Source organism: Chiloscyllium plagiosum, chromosome 35, assembly GCF_004010195.1.
Source record: "Chiloscyllium plagiosum isolate BGI_BamShark_2017 chromosome 35, ASM401019v2, whole genome shotgun sequence".
NCBI lineage: Eukaryota > Metazoa > Chordata > Chondrichthyes > Orectolobiformes > Hemiscylliidae > Chiloscyllium > Chiloscyllium plagiosum.
In genome coordinates this window covers 14,308,873-14,327,923 of record NC_057744.1, presented here as the reverse complement: position 1 = coordinate 14,327,923, position 19,051 = coordinate 14,308,873, and the positions used below count along the sequence as shown (strand labels likewise).

Genomic DNA, 19,051 nt, shown 5'->3' with positions numbered 1-19,051 from the left:
GGAAACATGTATGAGCAGAGTGTGCTTATTAGTTGACAAGTGGGTTACAGATTGATACAGGCATTGTCATAGAGCATACACTAGTCAGGTGATGACTAACCATGAACTGCCAAGCTTTCAATTTAAACCAGGAAGTTGCCTCTGGTTGCTCAACGTATTGCCTTGAGGCAAGAACCAGAGAACGGTCAGGGCCGATACTGTTCAGGTGAAACAGGCTTTATGTGCATATATTGCAACAGTGAAGAACAGGGGCCTCTTCATTAATATCTAGCTTTCAGTCCACAAAAATGTGCCACAGCCCATTCCTGGCTGAAAATATTAAATTTTGTGAGCATATTTCTAAATACTCAGGATTGTTTCACAAATGCTGCCCAAGCACAGAATAACATTAGACACGCTGTTTAGGGTTTTGCAAATATGGCTGGTTAGACATGGCCAGTATCTTGCCTGTTATGAAGTTGAAGGGCCATACAATTTAATACAATCTGCCAATCTTTGGGTTGAAAGTCTTGCATACCTGGTATCACACTGGCACTGAAATTCACATAACATATTACCCATTTATTAATAAGCAGTCACCCTATTAGCTTGACGATAACATTCTGTTGGTAGCAAACACCACATGATTTTATTCATTCAAATATTTATCAAAGATTGCGTCTCTATTTTTATGTGTGAACTCCCTAACGTTCAGGTCATTTTCATTGTTCTTTGGGTCAAACAGAAAAGCCTACTAACTGCAGTATATTCACCTGATCTGCCTCTTTATGATGTGGAAGAATAAAATATATTTCTGTAAAGCAAAAGGGCAGCTTCATCTTGTGTCGATTCATTGCTATAGTGTTGAGGTGCTTTGTATTGCCTGAATTTTCTATTTTTACAAACACAGTTTATCCAACACAAATGCTATAATACATAAACCAATGGGATGCACGATAGTCTGACCAGATTATTGCGCTGCAAACACAAACATAACATTTCACAGAATGACTTTCACTCTTTTACTAGTTCTGATCGATGAAACATCACAGCAATAGTTAAAAAAAAGTGATGTTCTTTTAAAAAAAAAGTTTATCAGTTTATTAAAAGTTGCATTGCAATTTCAATTCACAAAGAAACAGTACCACCTTTACAGGGAATCAACTTGAATTTTAATCAGTCATTTTATCATTATTTGTACCTATAGGCAAAGAAACCAGATACGATAGAAACATTTCAGATTGTTTCAGCTGCATAGAAATTTCCAAAATACAGCAGGTTAGCCAGCAGCCAACATCTAAGTCCACGAAGAATCTTATGTTCCAATTTAACTGACATTTCTTCAACTCTACAGGCCATCAAAACTGCCTTCCAGCTCCAGCAAATCTCCAAGAGGTAATGATTCAAAACATGAAGGATTTGCACTCGCAGACTGGCAGCTACTGAATTTCTCTCGTGTTGCTGGTGACAGATCAGGTTGTAGAGTAGGATAGCTGGGGCGGAAAGGATTATCATAGTTTGTGGAAGCAAACGGAAACATTTCTGGAGCAGATGGGTACATCTGAAAGATAGAGAAAATGCATAACTTTATTAAATTTGCCAACAACTTTACAAATTAGAACTAGGAAAATATGTTTGCAGTGACTTAGGTGTAATATCCATATCAGATATCATTTTTGACCTGTTACAAGTCAGATCGAAAGTCAGCTTTTAATCAAATGCTGAAAAAACATTTTAGGTACTTAATATGCAAATTTAGAACAAAATAGAATCTCAAACTTGGCTTTTGCTGGTAATCAACCCCACAACATGAATACAACTATATATCAGTTATTTTTGTAAAACAATACAAATCTTAGGTAATTCTCTGTCTGTTACTGAATTCTGCTTCAGCATGATGTAGGATGTGTTTCTTTTAAGTCACCTGGCATGAAATGACCATTAAAATTTGAGTTGGCAAACCATATGGAAGACAGCCTATGGTACTGAAATTTAAGTTGGATGATGTGTGATATCTGGAGTGGTACAGGGATATTTATTAAATGGAATCATGCTATCATTTCTTTTTTTAATCTCAACATGTTTTCATATGAATCTGATGTGAATTGCTTTTCTCTGTAATTTTCATGCACTGTAACACATGCAAAATGTTTGGGTCAATAATATTTTAATTTCACATCCCTAAAAGTGAATAACTTACGACAGCGTCAATGCTATATGATATCTAAATAATGACTGGAGCAGACTTGAAAATATATTTTCACAAATGGTCAAGTCCCACTCAGATATCTAACTTACACAATATTGATTTTAATATTGTTTCTGCTCTATGTGAGAAAGGCCTAGCTGTTTTACAGGAGTGGAAAAAGGTCAAGAGTCACTAATTGTGGTGTATATTAATGGAAGTTCACACAAGAAAGTATAATGTAGCAATCAAATGACAAAAGAATGGAATTCAGTAACAACAATAAAAGATAGTTACTATACTTTGAAATTTTGGTGACATTTATTAGCAGTACCCAGTATGAAAAAGTTCTACTTTGCAGTGTGACATGTGATTACACGCTCATATATATGCAATATTGGGACGCAATCAGGATGCCAAAAGAATTACAGAAGCAAATTGTATGTACCATTTCTCGATGGGTACCCCGAACAACATGGTGAGAGACTTGCCTTACCAAGTCAATGACAGATAAACCTGACAGAGTACCATTATTTTCCTCTTTCACTTTATTAATAAGTGAATGAAATACTTCTCTGTGAAGATAAAGCAAAAGGATAAAATTAATCAAGACAATGACATTCACAATTGGGCTGAAAAGATTGCAGATCACTGAAATAATTAGCAAAAAATTTCTAATCCATACTACGTCACTAAGTCCATAGATTCCAATATAAGCTTTACTTTTTGATCAAGGCTAATGGAAGCACTCACAAACATGTAGATAAACTTGAATTTCGAAACCATTTCATGACTTGTTTTAAACATTGTTTTTGCTCATAAGATGCATGCAAACGAGAAGGCGGCTATTCAGCCCCTTAAGCATGTTCCACCATTCAATCTGATCTGGCTTAATATCAACCCACATTCACACCACCTTTGATAATCTTTTAGCTCCTGCTTGACAAGAATCTATTCACCTCTCTCAAAAATATTTAAGGATTTGCTTCCATCACCTTTTCAAGAAGAATGTTCCAAAGACTCATGATTCTCAGAAAAACAAAAATCACCTCATCTGCTTTAAAGGAGTAACTCCTGATTTTTAACAGCGATCTCTATTTCTGGGTTGTCCAATAAGGAGTAATATCTTCTCCACATACACCTTGTTAAGACCCCTCAACATCTTTTATTTTTTCAATCATGTCGCTCATGCTCTTCTAAATGTCAGTCCATGGAAGCTTAGCAACATTTTCTCATAAGGTAACCAAAACATCCCAGGTATTAGTCAGGTAAAATATCTCCGAATTGCTTCCAATGCATTTATATCCTTCCTTAAATAAGATGGCCACTACTGCACTCAGTACTCCAGATGTATTCTTAACAATACCCTATAAAACTGAAGCATAATTGCAATACCTTTGTATTCAATTCCTATCACAATAAACAATAACATTCCATTAGTTTTCCAGATTACTTGCTATAACTACATTTTAACATGTTGTGATTTAAGCACTTGTGCACACAAATTCCCCTGCATCTCAGAATTCTGCAATCATTCGTCTTGCCCAGAAAAACAATTTCACATTTTCCCACATTATACTGTATGTACTCAAGTAATAGTTATGTACAGGTCAACGCCCTATTTTTGGCCAAAAAAATCTGGAATTTTCCGTATATCTCGTGTAAAAGTCGATCCGACTGCTTCACAAATCGCAGATCAACATTTATGAGTCAGTGTGCCAGCTGTCCCGCTCCACTCCGGTTTTTCAGAATTATCATAATTCATTGTGTTTTTTTCTTTATTCATTTCGAGATCAATTGAGCTTTTGCTAATGACATGGCATTAATTTTGACAGGGATGAATTTCAGCCCCTCAAAAGTGGTATCCAAGTAATAGTTGATCCTGTAAATTTAACCTTAAAAAGTAGTCAAACAAATTGACTATTACTCGAGTATATATAGTACTCCATTTGCCAAATCTTTGCCCACTTAATTAGCTACATATTTTTATAACCTCCTTATGTGTTCTTCAAAACTTACTTTTGCGACCTATCTTTGCATCATCAGCAAATTTGGAAACCATACCTTTAGGACCTTAATCCAAATCATTTGCATAAATGGTAAACAGTTGAAGTCTCAGCACTGATCCTTCTGGCACACCACTTAATACATCTTGCCAATCTTAAAAAGAGCTGCTCATGCCTTTTCTTGCTTTCTGTTAGCCAGAAAATCTATCCATGCCAATGTGCAACTAGTACGCCATGAGTTTTTATTTTCTGCAACCAGCTTTAATGTGGGACTTTCACAAATGCTTTCTGGAAATTTGCATGCATTACAATTCCCAGCTCCTTTTTATCCATTTCTTCAAAAGAACTTCAACAGATTGGTCAAACAGTAGTTACCTTTCATAAGACCATGGTGACTCTGCCTGAATACCCTGAACTTATCCAAGTGTCCTTCTCTAACTTTATTTTTAAGAAAAGCTTCTAACACCTTCTTACTGAATAAGTCAACTGGCATTTGTGTCCTATTTTCATTTTCCCACCCTTTGTGAATACAGGAGTTACAACCTAACCCATTTAACAGCAATCTCAAAACAGCCATTCCAATTTGTGAACTTGTTGCTAGTTAAACAAGAAAGATCTGCCATACTGGGATTCTGCAGTGCAATAGAAGTGTCCAGCCCTCTGGGCCAGCAGGTTCAGGTTTAAATCCATCTGTTCCAGAGGTGTGTCATAAATATATCTGAACACATTCATCACAAATATGTGGCACCTTAAAAGGTAATCTGACACCAAGAAATAAAAATAATTAGCATGCTATTATTTGGTTGTGCAGGGTCTGAGAAACTGACAGGCACCATAACTAAAAAAGTTTGCTTTCTTGTTTACTATTAGGAAACCTTCGAGCTTATTCCAGAATCATAAACTCATACATGCGTATGTCCAGGAGCCTGCATGCTACTAATCCATCACATTGCTCATCAACAATTCAACAGGCTATATCATTAAGACTTACTGCTAGTATTTTCTAATGACATCAGAATATACAGGATTTTACCACAGTAAAATTTAGAATCTGTGCCACATAGCAGCATCACCATTCAACAAGTAAACATGCTTTTACTGTAAACACTGGGGTAAATAAAAACTTACGGTCTTGTTGTAGGGAATTTGAAGAAAAGTTGTTCCATGACTGCATGATATGATGATCTTGGTTCAGCAATAGATAACCCACCACCAACAGGTGACATAATCGTAGTGGATGTTTCACCAAGTGGCCTTTGGGTGTGTAAAGCTTGCAAATCTTTCTTGGGCTTGACAACAGCATGTGCAGATTGTAAATGATTGAAGGACTTGTTAAAGGAATTAGCTGTTGAGTCAGAAGGTTCAAATAAATGATGTTGAAGATTCCCTGAGACATGTGATGTTTGTAATGTCGCAAGAGAAATGTCTGGGATTGTTAATGATTTTTGTTCAATTGATACATCATGCATTTCCAAACTATCACTGGTAAGGTGAAGTGGAAATGACCTTTTTTGACCAGCCATCCTATATTCTAGTTCAAGATCAGACTGGCTATGATCAAACAAATCAAGGCCCGAATTAGACTCCATAGTTGGTACTGTTGAGTAACTGGATGGCCAAGCAGCTGATCTGTACATGCTCTTCTCTGTTCTCAGTAATGTTTTCGCATCAAGTCGTTTATTCTTGGATCTGGGTGAAAGCCAGACACTTTCAACGAAATCAGAATTTCCAGCAAATGCAACATTCTGACCCATTTTAACTGTTACAGGAGATGTTGAATGTCTTGGTTGATTTGCAGGATACTTTTGATGTTCAAATTTGTATTGAGATGGCATCAAGTTAAAATAATTTGCAGAATATAGACCATCATTATATATTCCATCCTCCTGGGACCAAGATGCAGCCTAAAAAAGTACAATTATTAGTAAGCACTCAAAATCCAGGCTGTTAGACACTCTATGGTCTGCCTTTATGTTAGATACATGTGGAGGAGTAAGTTATAAACTGAGTAGTTTATACTACTACTGAGTAGTTTATACTGAGGAGTAGAGATTGTTCTGTTGTGAAATGTTCATGGTTTAGTAGTGCAAGCGTGGATAGGTGGACAGCAATAGCAGCCCCCAATTTAGCAGGGGTGCTAGGCATGAATCTTCGTAAAAGATGTGGATCAGATAGCTGATATTGATGCTTGTTGAGGAAGCAATGGGAGGAACCACAATGGAGAACTCCTAAGAAAGTGCAAAAAGATGTGTGCACTGTAGTTACGATCTCAGTTAAGGGGAAAATTCAAGCCTAGGATGGCAGCAGCAGAGTAATCATTGTTAGAATAGCAACTTGGGGTGTTTGACTGTGAGTGTACCAATGAGGGAAGAAATAAAAAAGTGAATTAAGGATTACAGGAAGAGGAGACGCAGGCCCAGAAAAGGGAGTACTGGTCTCACATCCAAAGTGACATGCATAAAGAGACACAGATGGAATTCAAGACAGGTTTATAGCAGAAATTAGGAAAAACCTGTCCTGACTGTAAGCAGGAGACTTTCCATCTTAGTCCATCGGTCTTTTATTCAGTGGATCAAATCTTGTTGCAGTCAACACACTCAATATCTTAAATATCACTGCAAAATGTTCCAACATTTAATAAACCAACAATTAGACAACTGCAAATGAACAACTTCACAAAATATAAAGAAAGGTAAAGTCATCATATTGGACTGTACGACCGCTGTCATATTAGACACACTGGTGGTGGTTTAATCTTTGGGTCACCATGCCTCACAGAAGTGAGGAGGTTCAGCAAGTGGAACCTTCACCGTAACCTCAGCCAGAACAGAAACTGAACCATGGCTGTTGGCATCACTCTGCTTTGCAAACCATCCAGCCTGATCCAAATTTAATTTACTTGGATTCTTGTATTATAACAGCACACTGCCCAGGAAAATTATAACAGCAATTCATCTTATGATTTGCTAATATTTCAAAGAATAGAAAATAAAATATCTGGTTTTTATATGGTTTTATACGGCTATACCACTGCATGTAAAGAATACTTAATAAAGCTTAATGTTTATTCAAGAACTATTTTCTTCAAATTTCAGAAGGTAACAATCCTTTCCAAAACAGTACTAGAAATGAAACTGCTTTGCACTGTAAAGGTAATATTCATTTAATCATTACAATTTTATATTTTCCCAGTTTTCAGAGCATGTGCTGGAAACACATCCAACAAAATCAATTAAACAAATTAATAAAATATAAAACCTTCATTGCCTGCTCTCAAGTTACAGAGGAAATAATCAAAGGTATATCATTTTTAAATTGCAGAACTGTAATATCACCATGCTCACGCGTGACACATTCAATTAATTTTCTTACCCGACCACTTGCATGAGATTTATTATACTTAGGAAAGCTACCTACTTAAAATATTTGTGTCTTGCAGTACTTGGATCACTACATTTGCAAATTTCATGTTCATTAAACACAAGTAGAAATTTATAAATATGAATTCAAATAATGAAACTTTTGATACAAACTTTTGCTGAAAGCAGTGCAAAAATAGCCACTAAAGTAAACTATACAATAAAATCAGTCCAAATTCTTAAAATCTTTTAGAAGCTAGCTCAATTTTTCATATGACAAATTTAGCCATGGATTTGAAGATGACACCAAAATTTCAGAGCAACTTAAAAAATAGATAAGTTTAAGGATTTCCACTACAACAAATGTACAGGCCTGCTGTATCACAGCAAAAGTTTTGTTATTTTTTGCTGGTTTTGAGTTGGAAAAGGAAATGGAATAACAGCACATGTTCCCAACAAAATGGCAAAAACACAGCCACAGACTGAAATGTCACTAAGGTCCTTGGGGGAAAAAAAACTAAACACAAGACAACTTGAACTGCAATCCTGCATTTCGATGATGTGTTATCATCGTATTATCTTTCAATACAAAATATACAATTTTCCCTGACTGTATCAAAGCTCAGGAAATTAAACTGACTTATCAATAAAAAAAACTTACGTTGGACAGAGCAATTTGCTCTTGAATTCCTTTCATTCTTTTTTCCCACATGTCAAAAGCAGCAATGATGTCTGCAGAATTAACGTTCCTTCAAGATGTAACCAGAAACAGAAGAAACAAGTAAACCAATCTACCTTTGAAATTTAAGCTGATCATAATTTCTTATTTAAACAAAAGAAACAATATTACTTTCACATTACTCTCAACAAGCACTGTTTTATCTTATTGAGATAACTTGGATAACAAAAACTTATGCAACGTTCCCAATGGAGCGTGATAGCAATGGTGCATGTATACTGTAGCACCACAGAATGGTTACAATATGAATAACCACCATTGAGCCTGAATATAAAATAGCTACTTGCTTTAAACAGAGAGTGCTCTGACAATGGTGAGGTTAAAGTCCACTTGGAAGCAACTTAAACAAAATAAGTTTCGTTTTAATAGTTTTACTCTGAGCAAGGTTGCGGAAAATGTAGTTATGTCTATGGGTCTCGTACATAGATTGGAACATAATGTGAAAACAGAGACATGCTGCCAAAGCTTTTTGTCCTGCATTCATCAAGACAAATGCAAGGAAGTCAAATTTCAAATTATCACAACAGTTTAAACCATAGGAGAAATGGAGTTCTGATTGGTTGGCCAGGCACTATCATGGAGGAAGTAACTGAAATGTGACATTGTTACATTTACCCCGAAGTATGCAAGGCTAAAATCTTTGACATGATTCACTTTCAGTAATTAACAAGTTCTATAACACCAGGCTATAACTGAAGATCACTTAAATGCTGCAGTAGCAGTGAATGTCTTTTAAAGTCTAATAACTGTCTAATTGGAGCAATAGGAAGTATCACTTTTAAACTTTATGATTTCTACTTGACAGAAAAGCAGGAGAGCTGAAAATGTGTTGCTGGAAAAGCGCAGCAGGTCAGGCAGCATCCAAGGAGCAGGAGAATCGACGTTTCGGGCATGAGCCCTTCTTCAGGAATGAGGAAAGACAAATCAGGGCAGCGCTTATACACTTAATGGTAAGGTCCTGAGCAGTGTTGCTGAACAAAGAGACCATGCAGTACAGGTTCAAAGTGCCACGAAAGTGGAGTCACAGGTATATAGGATAGGAAGGGCAGTGTTTGGTATGCCAGCATTGGTCAGAGCATTGAGTATAGGAGTTGGGAAGTCATGTGTCAGCTGTACAGGACATTGGTTAGGCCACTTTTGGAATACTGTATACGATTCTGGTCTCCGTGCTCTTGGAAGAATGCTGTGAAACTTGAAAGGGTTCAGAAAAAATTTGCAAGCATGTTGCCAGGGTTGGAGGGTTTTGAGCTATAGGGAGAGGCTGGGGGCTATCTTCCCTGGAGTGTCAGAGGCTGAGGGGTGACTGAATAGAAGTTTTTAAATTTTGTGAGAGGCATGGATATGGTAAATAGACATGGTCTTTTCCCCATGTGGGAGAGTCCAAAGCTAGAGGGCTAAGGTGAGAGGTAAAAGGTTTAAAAGGGACCTAAGGGGCAACTTCTTCATGCAGAGGGTGGTGCATGTATGGAATAAGCTACCAGAGCAAGTGGTGGAGGCTGGTTCAATTACAACACTTAAAAGGCATCTGGATGTTTATATGAATAAGAAGGGTTTAGAGGGATATGGGCAAATGCTGGCAAATGTGACTAGATTAATTTAAGATATCTGGTCATCATGGACAAGTTGGACTAAAGGGTCTGTGTCCGTGCTGAACATCTCTATGACTCTATAACACAATCTTTTTGTTTGTAGCATCAATCCATTTTCCGAGCATGCATGTTTCTTTTAAACATCTGATTTATTGTGAACAATGCAACCTGCGATAAACACTTACCGACTCTTTTGTGCAGTATAAAACTTTACATTTTCAACAGCCTCCTGAAGTAGATGATTCAAAAAATATAATCTTGTGTATTTTTTCCATTCTTGAATCTGAGTCTGGAGCAGGAATTTAAGCAACACATAGAAATTGCAATCTTACTGCCTTTATTACAAGAAACGTACTATTACAGTTTCCAGGACTAACGTTGCAAATCTGAGTTATCCTTGCTCCTCGAAATCTCATCTCCTCAGCATTTCCAATTTTAATTGTGCCACCACTAATTGCAGTCAGCTGCTTGAGCCCTATGCTCTAAAATTCTTTCCTTAAATCTCTTTGCCTTGCGACTTATCTTTCTTCCTTAAGACACTGTTTCAAACAAATCACTTCAAACAAACTTCTGATTATTTGTCCTAATACCTCATGATGTGACTTGATGTTATATTTTGCTTCACAACATTTGTGTGATGTACCTCATGTGACTATAGCTTTAAGAGGTGCATTTTGTCCTGGGTTTTTTTATTGAAGAAAAGTTGACAGAGTTGACACACAATATACTCAAACAGCTAGCGAGGCCTTGGGGTCTTTTTTAAAGTTGGAAAATAGAAGCCTGGCGGGGTGGAGTCAAGCTCTCACAGAATCAGGATTTTCAGTTTCAGCCAGGTTAGGTGGATTGGCCATGCTACATTACTGCAGGTCAGGCAGCATCCAGGGAACAGGAGATTCGACGTTTCGGGCACAGGCCCTTCTTCAGGAATGAGAAGGGCCTGTGCCCGAAACGTCGAATCTCCTGTTCCCTGGATGCTGCCTGACCTGCTGTGCTGTTCCAGCAATAAAGTTTCAACTTTGATCTCCAGCATCTGCAGACCTCACTTTCTCCATGCTACATTACCCATTGCGCTCAGGGATATGTAGGTTAGATGCATGACTTAGGGGTAAATATAGGATAATAGGGTAGGGGAATGGATCTGGGTGAGTTACTCTTCAGAGTGTCAGTGTGGACTTGTTGGGCCACAGGGCCTGTTTCCACACTGTAGGGATCCTATGATCTGTTGAGGTGTTGAAGCTGGATATGGAAGCTCTTCTCTCTGTTAGAGCTAAAAGCTGGGATTCTTTTCCTGCTACTAGAATTGCATGTGAGACCATCTATTTTATGGAATTTGTCTTTGCCAAGTGTGTTTTTATGGGATGCCATGATATTGGAACAGTAGTAGTTAATATATATTTTAAGCATTTCAATGGAGTTAAAGTTAAGCCAATTCTTTTATTTTGTCTCTGTTTTAACTGCAGTGTAAAAATAAAGTGCGTTTTTGAGTAGGTCACCAATCGATCGCATCTGGAACAAAACGCCTTACACTTACCTTTAAAATAAGAAGCAATTAGGGTCAAGACTATCTTCTTAATATATTTTGAGGGGTTCTGGTCTGATCCATAACAAACTGGGGGCTTTTGCCAGGATTAAAATCTCTAATTCCAGATTGGGTTTAAGATTATTGGATTCAAAGGCAGTGAGCAATGCGTGTTAGTGTTTTTTTAAATTTGGGGTGTTACATTTGATTAGTTTAAAGTGTGTATGTCTTATGCACTAATGGCTTTCAGTCATTAAGAGTTTCTTCAGGGTGAAGTAGTCACTTCAGGAGTTTTACAGCTAGTGAGCAAGGCTGACTGTGGTTGAAAAGCTAGTGGAAAAATCAGGCAATTGAGGTGTTGCAGGAAGAATAACCTGGGAATTTTCCTGTGTGGTAACAAGGTCAGAAAGCCACAGGTTGAAGCAGGAGAGTTCAATTATCAGAAACTATGTTTGATCAAATGGTTGAGGAAAAAAAACACGTACTGGAGAAGGAAAAAGTGGATATTTTTACTTCAGAAAAATGAGCTGTATTCAACAAAAATTAAAGCAGTTGTATCAAAATGAATGTACAGAAGAATCTGAGTATATCCCAGAATGTTACCATCTTAAAAATGATGCCTTGATGAGGAAATGGAAGGCCATCACATATTTAGGTAGATGAGAAATGGGCAGAAGTTCATTGAGTTGTATTACTGGTAGGTTATAGAAAGGAAATGTTGCAGGGAGCACATGAATTACCAGTAGGTGGTAATTTTGAAGTAAGGAAAACTCAAGTCAAAGTACGAAAGTATTTTGTATTAGCATGAACTGCATACAGATGAGGTTTAATTTTGCCAGACAGGAAAATCTGAGGGAGCGATAAAACTAGTACCCTTAATACCCCTTCTTGCATTTGAGGAACTTTTTAGAAGAGTCTTAAATGATTTTGTAGGACCCCTACCTAAAACAAAAAGTGGGAGTCAGAGATCAGAGAAAGCGCATTTGGACAATGTGTCACATTTTAGGGAAAGATTAAATACAGCAGGTGAGTTGGCTGGACAGTATTTGAAAGTAGCACAGCATGTGATGAAACAGGAAGCAAAAAATTAAAAATTCATAAGTTTGCTTGTAGAAATAAAGTGTTAGTGTTACACACAGTGGAACCTTTAAAGGCAAGGTTTAGTGGGCCTTGGACTGTACTAGTTTAAAGTCACAACATTTAGTACGAAAAATGTAAGCCACATTTCAAAGGCTAACCAGTAGTAATTTCTGGATTCCCCAATTGTGGTGTAATTCTACAACCTGGTGATTTTTAGTCACATATGGAAGGAACATTTGGGGCAACTATCAGAATTGTTCGACTGATTTCGGGAGGTGAGGCTGGGGATAAACCTGGCTAACAGCAAGTTTGCAAAAAGGCCAAATCACGTTCTGGAGCACATCGGATGAGGACAAATGGCACCACGGGATGTAAAAACAAAAGGTTACTGGGGAGCTTCCCATATCATTGACAAAGAGGGAAGTACTACAATTCGTGAAACTGAGTGGTTTTTATCAGAAGTACATACCAAATATTAGCAGTGTGGTTGCTCCACTGACTGACTTGTTGAGAAAGTGCAGAAAATTTCAGTGGACAGAGGAAAGTCAGAAAGCATTTGACAGCCTTGAAGCTGTGTTAACTACTACCCCAATGCACACTTTAATACACAAAGCCATTCAAAGTGGCTATCGATGAGAGAGATGTGGATGTCAGTGCTGTATTCTTGCAAGAAGACAACAAGACGACAGACGGACCTGTTGGTTACTTTTTCAGAAAATTGAATAATAATCAACAGAAATATTCCACAATTGAAAAGGAGACCTTAAGTTTAGTCTTGGCGTTGCAACATTTCTACATTTATATTGCCAGTGATGTGTCGGAGACAATTGTATATACTAATCATAGCCCTTAAAGTTTTTGAGAAAACTTAAAGATAAAAATTCCAGACTGTTTAGATGGAGCTTATAATCGCAACCATTCAATTTGAAAAATATACACATGGCAGGACGAGAGAATGTAATTGCCCATCATGCTGTCACAACTTTTCAATGAAGAAAGACCGAGACTGAGATGGTGGGGAAAAAAAAGAGACTGAAGTGGACTGTAGTAGCGAATATTTACATGCTTAGGGTCAATGTAATGTATATATATTATAGTATACCAATACAGTAAGACTAAAAGTTTTTTAAAAATGAAGCCATCTTTGTATATTGATGGGTTTTTTTATATAGGGGCAAAACTCCCATACCATTTTATTACATTGAATATATTGTACAAGCTGATTTATCAATTGCTACATTCAGTATCAAAGGGCAGAAAGTTGAAAAATTTCATTTGAAACTATGACTTAATGTTAGTTACTTAAATCTATATCTGCATTGAGGGCCTTCAGAATTTCCCACAGTGTTATAGCAAAGTGAAATGTAGTAGCTAAGCTGCTACTGAGCAAAGAAGTGAAGAGCTACAAGAGGTCCCAGGTTTTTGTGCAACTTTGAAATGTAATGATTTAGACAGTATGAATGCTCTGTCATCAAGCGAGCCATGGCTTGGGAAGATGCAGAATGCCCCACTGCATTCATGAATCTCAGTCACATTCTTAGGTAAAGTTTCAAAACAGAAGTCATTAATCATGTTTGCTACAAGCCACTCGAATGCACTTTGGTGATTTATTCTCTGCAATATGGGGTAGAGGCTAGGGAGCAACTGCAGGTGGTGCTTGGACCCAAGACACCAGAGCTAAGAAAAAGTAGACAGAATTAAGGAGGAAAATAATTTTGTTCAGAAAAAGGCTGTAATTCAAGGTTATTTTGGAAGGGAAGGATGTGTATTATCACAGAAATAAAACAAACCGTCATCCACATGAAACTGCTCAGTTTGAGGTCAGCAGTACAAACCACCATAATGATTCTTCAAATTTACTAATACTGGTATTGGTAAATACATTCCAAATTCTCAAAAACAAACCAAAACATACTATGCAATCATAAATAAAACAGAGAAAAACATTTTATTAATTTTGTTCAACATCGAGTTTGCTTTTTTGTCAGTTTCATAGTCATGTTCACATGTTAGTGTCATTTATGCAATATTTCCCAGCAATACATACCTCAACTGAAAGTAGTCTGTTGGCTGATTGCCTATAATTTTCTTTTCTTGTGGAATAAATTGTCTGCAATTTTTTCTGGTCACTGATCCATTTCTCCCTGAAAGCAATGGTTGTTTGGATGAAGATACCTTTAAATGGTTTGCTATTATGCATAATACTAACACTGTCATATATTAGTATAGCTCAGAATAAATTATTTCCATAACTTTAAATGTTAGAACATTTTTAAAATAAATATAGTGCAGCAATACCTTTCATCTTTTATTTTCTGAATTTCAGTATCTTTTTCATGAATAGTTTTTTTGGACCTGAAAAGAAAAGTCACATTACAGACTTTCCTCACAATACATAAAGCCACTTTTTTTTTCAAACTTTCAGCCATCTGTCCTAAGATATATTGGCTTGTGTGTCTGGGTGTCCAATTTTCCTTCATATTGCCCATATAAAGCATCTTGGGAGGTTTTATAATATTAAAGTCACAATATTAACAGAAGGCTTTGTTGGTTTCAAGAATATATATATATATTTCCAATTCCCTTAATCAAATAAATTGAACAAACTCTATTTTCACTGACAAAATTTTATAAAAATCCACAAACTGATAGAAAGTTTGACAAGGATGGCACGTATTGCTCAAATTCGCAACTTCAAGGCTTTAAGACCTTTAGGCCCAACATACCTTTCCAAATTATTCTTTGTAGATTTAAGTTCTTCTTGTAGAGTATTGAGTTCTTGTAATTGATACTTCCTTTGGTCACATTTTTTTTCTTTTTTAGCCTCCATCTGTAACTTTATTGTTCTGAGCTCATTCCTCAATTTCTATAGTACAGAGTTAAAAGTGAGTAATCTTACTTTGTTTAGTTATTTTCAATGCCTATTCACAATTTACAGTATTTTTCATTGATATGTTAACAATACATCCTCTAAAACCCCGGAAAAAAACACATGTCATGCTTACATAATTTTAAAACTGAAAACTGCACTGTACGAAACTTATCCAGTCTTAGAAAATGATTCCTGACAAAGAGGGGACAGCCTAGTGGTATTATCACTGAACTGTTAATCCAGAGACCAAGATAATGTTCTGGGGATCTGGATTCAAATCCCACCTCAGCAGATGATGGAACTGACTTAAATAAAAGCCTGGAATTAACAGTCTAATGATAACCATGAATCCATTATCGATTGTCAGAAACAACCCATCTGGTTCACCAGTGTCCTTTAGGGAAGGAAACTGACATCCTTACCTGGTCTGACCCACATGTGATTCAGAACCACAGCAATGTAGCTGATTCTTAACTGCCGACTGAGCAATTAGGATAGGAAATGAATGCTGGTCTAGTCAGCGATGTCCTCATCCCATGAATGTATAAAAAAAAAATCAACAATATACCCAATTCTCTAAAGACAGCAGGAAGTAAAGAAAATCTAATTTAATCAATTTCCATTCTCACATGATTTTAAAATGTTGAGACTGAGGACTGATGAAAGATCTGTTCAGTTCTCAAAATGTCAAACGATGTCAATTGATATACATATAGTACCAGGTGCAATGCTGGCATATACTTAAGGTAAAATAAGATTTAAGTGTGATTTCAAACTGCTGATGGGGTTTAAACATCTCCCTTTGCAACTTCTCCAATAAAATTTCTTACAATAAATGCCTTGGAACTACTGACATGCTTTTTAACCTATTGAAATGCTAAGAATTCTTGGCATCGCATTGTGACACTTTATAATGATGTTAACCATACCTTCTCTTTGAACACAAGTTGCTCATACTTTTCTCTGAATGTTTTAATTTCATTTTGAGTGTCAGCATAAAGTCGATTATACAATTTTTGTGACTTCTCATAGTTCTGCATAAGGCGAATGTTCTCATGGCAAAGATACAAGAAGGTTTTCTGCAAGTCAAAAATAAAGACTATTATACAAAAATAATTATTAGGCAAACCTTTAGCGAGGGAAGTGTTGCGCCAAAACATCAACATATTTTAGCTCACCAGAATACTTATTTAAAATTACAATTTTAGAGTTTGGATTCTGAGTTAGTAGCATGTCCATTTTGATCTGTGTGAATGAGGTGGTTTAGGAGTTTGTCAGTCTTTCTGGAGCCATGATTTTTTAAACAAGAGTAAGACTTAGAGTGAGTGAGTGGACGAATGACTAAAAGAAAGAAAGAGAGAAGCATTAGTTTGTTTCCCATTTAGAAGAATGAGGGATTGATTCTTTTTGTGATGGGAACAAAATACTTTGAAGGGCTTTTTGTTTCGGCTCAGAGTAGCCCTGGTTGAAGCTAAATATAAAAACAGCTTATCCTGAATAAAAGGAATCAGTTCAGCAAAGTTAGGAAATAGGTTACTTCACAGTTTTCGAGAGAAATTCCAGAACCTCCAGAAACAGTCAAAGCAAACCTACAGAATGTGATAGAGAAGGAAGAGTCTCTCTCTCTCTCCCTGACATGTCAGCACTGTAAAATGATAGTGTTGGCAATAAACAGAAGTGTACTTTTACTCTGTTTTGAAAACTTTCAAATTATGTGGGGGGTTTAAACAGCTTAGTTTTCCTCTATTTATATTCATTTATTTTATAAAATAATAACCTTTTGTTTTATTGTTAAAACCAAATCTTCAGTGTTGGAGGTTGCGTTTTAGTACAAGACCATCTTAATATAAAATATAATTTACCACATCAGATTTCAGTCAGAGGTCTATCTTGTCTGAGAGTAACACCAGCTGGAATCATAACACTTTATAATCATGACCATTGGGAGATTGCTGCAACAGTAACAGGATTTTATTATACTGTAGACCATTTATCCCATTGGCATTTCATCCCATTCTATTTTTATAATATCCTTTTAATTAATTTATTTTCTGATGGGCATTAAAGAGGCCAAAACAATTTGAGAAAATGAGTAAGGCAGGAACTTCATCAGGCTTAGGTTTTAGACATTCAAGATCACAGCATATATTATTGCATTTTAAACTCTTCACAATGTTCCTACCTGAGAATTCTTTTACAAAATGATTTACGTATTTGCAATAGAATGGTTAGGAACAAGTAATTTAAGTTTCTTGACTATCAATATTTTGAATGCATTAAAATTAAAGATTGCATTAAAAATTACATTCTGCTCAGCAATTTTAAAGTTTCAGAGGTCTTACCTCTTTGCTTTCAAAAGGTTTTATAGGGTCAGTCAGCACTGCAACATCACTAGTTGTCATGTTCTTTGAAAGGTAAAGGGAAAGAAAAGAGTTACCACATCTTCTATAATGCTCCAACAACTACGAGAATTGATATTGTAAGAATAGTAGGTACTCTGAGAGCATGCACAACACGTTTGAGACAGGCATATGAGTGATAGAAGACTCAGGGAATTTCCATCGAGTGTACCAAGATTTGTGAAACAATGCTTTCTGTGGAGCACATGTTGTTCAAAACAACTTCATTTGTTACATCAAATTTATCACTGAAAATGTTATCAAATGCTGGCTTCAACCCGTCACTAAATCAAAATTGATAATTTTTTTCCTGTGTTTAATTAATCAATTTTAGTTTAGCCCCAGAAGGCTGAGAGATAAATGGGAGGGGAAGATAGCTAAGAATGTGACAGGTAGGTGAAGGTGGGGGTGATGGTTGGAATGGAGGGTGGAGCGGATAGGTGGGAAGGAAGATGGACAGGTAGGACATTTCAAGAGGGCAGTGCTGAGTTGGCATCAAGAAGGGGGTGCCACATTGCCCTTCCACCAACACATTCGTTCAATTGGCTGGACTGGTCCTCACCCTCAACAGTTTCTCCTTTGAATCCTCTCACTTCCTTCTAAACCAAAGGGGTAGCCATGGGCACCCGCATGGGCCTCAGCTATGCTTGCCTCTTCAACGGGTATGTGGAACGATCCATCTCCCGCAGCTACATCGACACCATTCCCCACATTTTCCTTTGCTGCATCGATGATTGTATCGGCGCCACCTCGTGCTCCCACAAGGAGGTTGAACAGTTCATTAATTTCACAAAAACCTTCCACCCTAACTTCAAGTTCACCTGGACCATCTCAGACACCTCCCTTCCCTTCCTGGACCTCTCCAACTCCATCATTGGTGACCGACTCAACATTGACATCTACTTCAAACCTACTAGTAGCTCCCACAGCTACCTGAAGTACACCTCCCCCCAAGTCCCTCCTCCAAAAACACTATTCCTTCCTCCCAATTCCTCCATCTGCACCTAGGAGGAGCAATTTCACTCCAGAACATTCCAGGCAGCCTCTTACTTCAAGGACTGCAATTACCCCTCCCATGTAGTCAACAATACCCTCCAATGCATCTCCTCCACTTCATGCACCTCCACCCTTGAACCCCACCACTCCAACAAGGATAGAAGCCTCCCAGTCCTCACCTTCCACCCCACCAATCTCCAGATACAACCATCATCCTCCACCTACAGTCAGACCCAACAACAATGATGCATTTCCCTCCCGATCTCTTTCAGCATTGGGCAAAGACCATTCCCTCAGAGACTACCATGTTAGTTCTAAACCACATGAC

The 19,051-nt window shown here is 37.1% G+C and overlaps 1 protein-coding gene across 5 annotated transcripts in view; it reads right to left on the bottom strand.

Annotated features, from left to right (window-relative positions):
• Positions 1 to 1,056: 1,056 nt before the first annotated feature.
• Positions 1,057 to 19,051, bottom strand: part of LOC122540666 (E3 ubiquitin-protein ligase TTC3-like) — a 110,066-nt gene continuing 92,071 nt past the window's right edge. For 2 of the 5 annotated variants that reach the window (XM_043676701.1, XM_043676703.1), the window contains exons 30-39: positions 17,671 to 17,733; positions 16,258 to 16,407; positions 15,183 to 15,322; positions 14,755 to 14,811; positions 14,504 to 14,600; positions 10,043 to 10,146; positions 8,191 to 8,278; positions 5,299 to 6,074; positions 2,613 to 2,739; positions 1,250 to 1,540 (exon numbers count right to left, since the gene is read on the bottom strand). In XM_043676701.1, coding sequence (XP_043532636.1) covers positions 1,328 to 1,540; positions 2,613 to 2,739; positions 5,299 to 6,074; positions 8,191 to 8,278; positions 10,043 to 10,146; positions 14,504 to 14,600; positions 14,755 to 14,811; positions 15,183 to 15,322; positions 16,258 to 16,407; positions 17,671 to 17,733 — 1,815 coding nt within the window. In that variant the 3' untranslated portion in view covers positions 1,250 to 1,327. Of the gene's footprint in view, positions 1,541 to 2,612; positions 2,740 to 5,298; positions 6,075 to 8,190; positions 8,279 to 10,042; positions 10,147 to 14,503; positions 14,601 to 14,754; positions 14,812 to 15,182; positions 15,323 to 16,257; positions 16,408 to 17,670; positions 17,734 to 19,051 lie in introns of those variants that run through there. The other 3 variants (XM_043676702.1, XM_043676704.1, XM_043676705.1) reach the window with 3 other exon arrangements.